The 5,426-nt window shown below is 29.4% G+C and overlaps 1 protein-coding gene across 1 annotated transcript; it reads right to left on the reverse strand.

The window, feature by feature from the left end:
- Positions 1-4,164: 4,164 nt before the first annotated feature.
- DSM5745_00791 (nitronate monooxygenase) lies at positions 4,165-5,220 on the reverse strand (the record flags this gene model as incomplete). The annotated part of the gene is made up of 1 exon (XM_026742807.1): positions 4,165-5,220. One exon carries the CDS (start codon positions 5,218-5,220, stop codon positions 4,165-4,167), a length of 1,056 nt encoding a protein of 351 aa, XP_026608652.1.
- Between the last annotated feature and the right edge of the window lie 206 nt (positions 5,221-5,426).

A 5,426-nucleotide genomic window follows, 5' to 3' on the forward strand; every position in this document is an offset into this window, starting at 1 on the left:
GTATTTTATAAATTTCTAAAAAATCTTAAAAATAAGCTCTTTTTATTCAAAAATTATAATTATTTTATAAAAAAAGGTTAATACTTAAAATAAATCTAGCCTAAATATTATTACCTTATAAAATACTAGTAATTTAAAAGTGTATTTTTTTACTTAAGGGTTTATAATTCACGCCCTTTAAATAGGATTTTTTTAGTAGTTTATTTAAAGTTATAATTTTTTTTAAAGGTATTATTAGTAATTTTATATATTATAGGCTAAAATATAAAATTTGTTTTTAAATTCTTTTACTTATTAATTTAATTTTTTAAACTACCTACTATTAGTTATTAGCTTATTATAAAAAAAATTAAAATAACTAAATATAATTATCTTATTATTATAGTAATAGCCCTTTGAAAACTTTAGGTTTAATATAACCTAATATTTAACCTTATATTATAAAGCATCCTATTTTAAGTTTAATAAAATAAATATTAGTAATAGTTAGTATATTATTAATATTAAAATAAAAAAATATTTATAAATATTATAATAAAAAGCTTTATTTAGATTTTTATATAAACTAAACTTAATAATAGCCCTAGCTCTAGCGCTTAATAAGGTAAATAATATAAGGCTAAATATATTTTAAAATTTAAATTATTTATAAATATAATTATAATTATTTTTTTATATAAATATTTAAATAAAATATTAAGGTTAAGTTTAGTTATAAAAAAATTTAATATTAAGTAAAAAGCTTATACTTAAAAGTAAGCATATTTTTAATATATTAAAATATAATTAATAAGATCTTTAAGTGGGTTAAAAAATCAACTAAATTATATATTATAAATATTATTTTTATAAATTTTTCAAATACTTTTAAATATTATTTTTTCCTACTTATTTATAAAGCAGGAAAAAGTATAAATAATAATATATTAATTTAATAAAAAACCCTTATAAAAAATAATAAAGCTTTTAGTAAAAAGTTTAAGTATTTATATAGGTGGGAAAAAATTATTATTTTTTAAATACTAATTTCTAAACAGGCCCTTAGATAGTATTTATTTAGTATAAAAAAATAAATTAATTAATAATTTTTCTATTAAAGCAGGTAATATTATAAAATATTTATAATTTTAGTAATTAAGTGCCCGTCCATACTTTTTATTAATAATAAAATAAAATCTATAATAAATTATATTTTTTTATATTATTTATTCTTCATGGTAAAACTTTATAAACCCTTAAAATTTGATAAGTTTTTAAAGTAGTTTAAGCCTACCCTTTAATTCTGCCATGTTATGGTTATATAAGCGGGGTAAAAGTGGGAAAGTAAGAGAAATAAATATAATATACTAATATAATATATAATAAAGGTAAAATTACAAGAAGCAGGAGAGCCCTTTCTTATTTAACTACAAGAGATAGGTCCTTAATTTCCTTTAATTACCCACCAGGGTGAGCCGCTCACCCCCCAAGGGTGACCTACTCACCTTGCTGAGGTGAGCGCTCACCGCGTTCACCTACACCCTGTGGTTGTATGTGATTGTTTGTTTCATGAAGCGTTTGATAATACCAAAAAAATGGCGCACCAATGCGGCCATTCTCTCTTGGTCAGGCTAGACAACATACATTCAAGTGCTACACGTAGTATTAGAACTATCATGTCCTTACTACGCCTACAAATAGGTGATATATGGTATATGTATGTGGTGATTACCATGCTTACTTATCTGCCGCCCAAACCCACCTCCCGCCTAAAAATTAATCTTTACTACTAATAAAACATAAAGCTTTTTAACACATATAAAAGGTATAAGAACCTAAAGTTTTAGTAGTATATTTTATACTAGCTAATTACTTTATATATAAATTTAAAATTTTTAAAAATATTATAATAACTAGATCTTATAGCCTTAATAATTTACTAAAATTAAAATATTAAAAATAACTTTAGGGCTAAGGGGGGGGAGTTTTTTTTAAAAAAAAAGGCCTTTAATATTATTAAAGGCTATTTTAAACCTATATTTTTACTTATTTAGCTATATAAGCCTTTTTTAGTATTTTTTAGCCTTTAACTATATAGCTTTAAAATAATATTTTTTTACATTTATAGCTTATAAGGCCTTATTTTTATTAATTTTTTTAGCTTCCTGCTAGCATAACTTATTTCTTTTAGTAAGTTATATAGCCTTATTTTTTTAAAAAAAATTACAGGCTTGCTAAATTTTTTTTAAAAAAAAATAAAATATTGTATTACTATTTTTAGCTTTTAAAGTTAAAATATAGCCTTAAAACTATACTTTAGCTAGTATAAGCTTTATATAAAAGTAATAAACTATACTTTTAATTTTTTAAATCTTTTAGGTGTAAGGGCTGCTTTTATATTTTTAATAAGTTATTAAATATTTTTTTTAGTTTTTTACTTTTAATATTTTTACTAGGGGATTAATTAATATTAAAATTTTATTTATATTTTTTTAAATTACTTTAATACACGCTCTGGATCCCAGGGGAATAAGCTAGTTAAACTTTATAAATTTTAGATATTTTTAGGTATTAAGGCCTTTATTTAAGCTAGTGAAAATAATTTAAAAAAATTTATTTTAATATAATACTAAGGACTTGGCAAGAATATATAAATATATTTAATTTATTTATATAAGCCTTAATAAAAAAAGATTTAATATTAAAAGTCTGTAAAATATAAATTAAATAAGGTAAATAAATAATTATAAAAATCTTATTAGCCTTATAATAATTTAAAAACTTTATTATTATATAAAAGCCATAATTATTAAAAATAAAACGCTTTTAATACTTTTTTACTTAATTTTTTATTTTTTTATTAAATATATTTTAAAGCTATAAATATTTAAGCTTATTATTTATTTATTTTAAAGATAATAAGATAAAAAAATAATTATAAATATTAATATTAATATTTCCAAACCAGGAGTCTTGTAATTTATTTATAATTAATTAATAAATAAAACCTAGTAATAACTATTTTTTATTAATTAATATATAAATAATAATAATTATTTACTTTTAATTATTATTTTATAAGTATTACTTAAAGCTTTTTTTATAAAGTTATAATTTTTTAAAAAAGATTTTTTTACTTTTTATAATTATTTTAATAAAAAATCCTTTTTTATTTATATTATAAGTATTTTTAAGTAAAACCTTATATTTATTAATTTTATGCTTTAAGTAATTAAAGTATAAAAAGTATTTATATTTTAAATTAGCCTTTTTTAAAAGCATTAATTTTAGTTATATAAGTATTTATAAATTTATTTTAATATTTAATAAGCTAGCGCGAAACCTAGTTATTTATTAGCTTTTTTTAAATAATTTTTTTATAAAGTTTTTAATTATATTATAAAAGTAAAATAAGCCTTTACTAACCTATTAATTAATATACTTTATAAAAACTTTTAATTATTAAATACTAAGTAATAATTAATTTTTATATTACTTTTTTATACCCTAAATACCTTTAAAATATTTAAATAAAGTTATATAATTTATATTAAAGTTTTTAATAATATTTATATATAAAAAAATATTTTTTTAGCTTTAAGAATTTAAAATATTTTATTACTTTATTTATTAAAATAAAAATAAAAAAGTTATACCTGTTTAAATTTTACAAGCAAATATTAGTATAGATATAATTTAGGCGCCAAGTGGGTTTAGGCGGCAGATAAGTAAGCATGGTATATGCTGGAAACGCGGCACAGCGTGGTGATGCTGGGCTTCATGTCAGAAATATATATAACCTCACCACAGCAAATTTCCTTTTTTTTAATCTTTCTGGCGACCACCATGTATTCAAAGAGAATTTCAAGGACCAAGTGGCTCTACCAATCGGGTAGACTCCAGGCGAGCCATGGATCCACATATGTAGGTATCCCGAGCCGAAGAAATGTATATACTATGTACTTCCCTAGGCTTGAGTAGCGAGTTACGTACAAACCTCTCGCCTCTTTTTGTGGAAATCATCAGCAGTGACATGATACCCTTTGCGTAAGGTTTGATGAGCTGTTGGAACCCTGACCGGCCACCATATACATGCACATAATCGCGGTATTTCCAATCGTCAGGTAGATGAAGTGCTCTCCATACACTCCAAAGCTAGCACAGCAAGAGCTAAATCTTAATTTTCTACAATTTTGCCCCCTCTTCGTGGCGAAGCATCCGCCTGACGCCCTCTTGGATCTCTCTCACAATATCCCCCGCGTCCTTGACATTCCGAACTAACCCAACAGACGCACCCGCATACGTAGCAGTCCTCCCATCCGGCCCCCAAGCCTTCTCGCCCAATCTAACCAACTCATCGTGGCGCTTCTTCAGCTCGTCGAAAGACGTGCCAGCCTGATGCTCAATAAACGACCTATTGATGACACCCCGCGGGCTATACTCCTTCGGCCACCCGGTAACCCCGCGTAGGTGGTTGTATAGCAGAGTCCGCGTGGTGCTTACAGCGCCGTCATCGGCCCGGATGATCTCGCGCTGGTAGCCCGGATTTATCTTCGCCTCGGTCGAAGCAAGGAATCTAGTTCCTAGCACGACTCCGGATGCGCCGAGGCATAACGCTGCAGAGGCACCTCGCGCGTCTGCAATGCCGCCTGCTGCTAGAAGGGGAATGCGACCTGCAACAAGATCGACAGCTTCGGGGAGAAGCGAGAAGAGGCCGAGTCCGTCGCTTGCGCGGCCATGGCCTCCGGCTTCTGAGCCTTGTATCACAATCGCGTCGGGCGGCTGTGCTGCCTTCAAAAGTGCCCTGACTTCGGCGAGGGTTCCAACCTGGACCCAGATCTGGGTTTCGGAAGAAACATCGCGGAACCGCCGAGACCAGGTATCTAGGTCCTTAACATCTTTGGGCGCGTAGAGCCACACAACGCACGGCTTGTACTTTTCCACAGCTTGTGTCGCAGTTTCCAGGTCGTCGCTCCAAAGCTGGAAGCCTACACCGACAGGGAGATTCTTTGATGCTGGTAAGGCCAGGTTCGTGGACTTTCTGGTGAGCGCAGAAGCTTCTTTCAGCACTGCTAGCATCTCGTTGGTTTTGATGGTCGGTCCGATGAAGCCGAGGCCGCCGGCCCTTGAAACTGCGACGGCAAGCGCGGGTCCAGCCATTACTCGCATCGGGGCGCTGACGATTAGCGGGCTAGATGCCCATTGGAAACGGGCTGTGAGTTTGGTGGCAAGTGAAGACATTTCAATCCGGGCCCCTGGCGAGTGGATATATTCTAGGAAGAGACGGCGCGAGTTTAAGTCAGGTTTGAATTCTTTGGGAGTTCGCAGGATTCCTACCTATGTCGATGCTGGAGGTGAGATGCCTTGAGAGGTAAAAAGGCCCTGATATCTAACCCGTGCCTGACTTATAGCGATGAACTCTGGATCATCTCAGATCGCAGCGTGGG

This window comes from Aspergillus mulundensis (assembly GCF_003369625.1).
Source record: "Aspergillus mulundensis strain DSM 5745 chromosome Unknown scaffold_0, whole genome shotgun sequence".
Classification (NCBI taxonomy): Eukaryota; Fungi; Ascomycota; class Eurotiomycetes; order Eurotiales; family Aspergillaceae; genus Aspergillus; species Aspergillus mulundensis.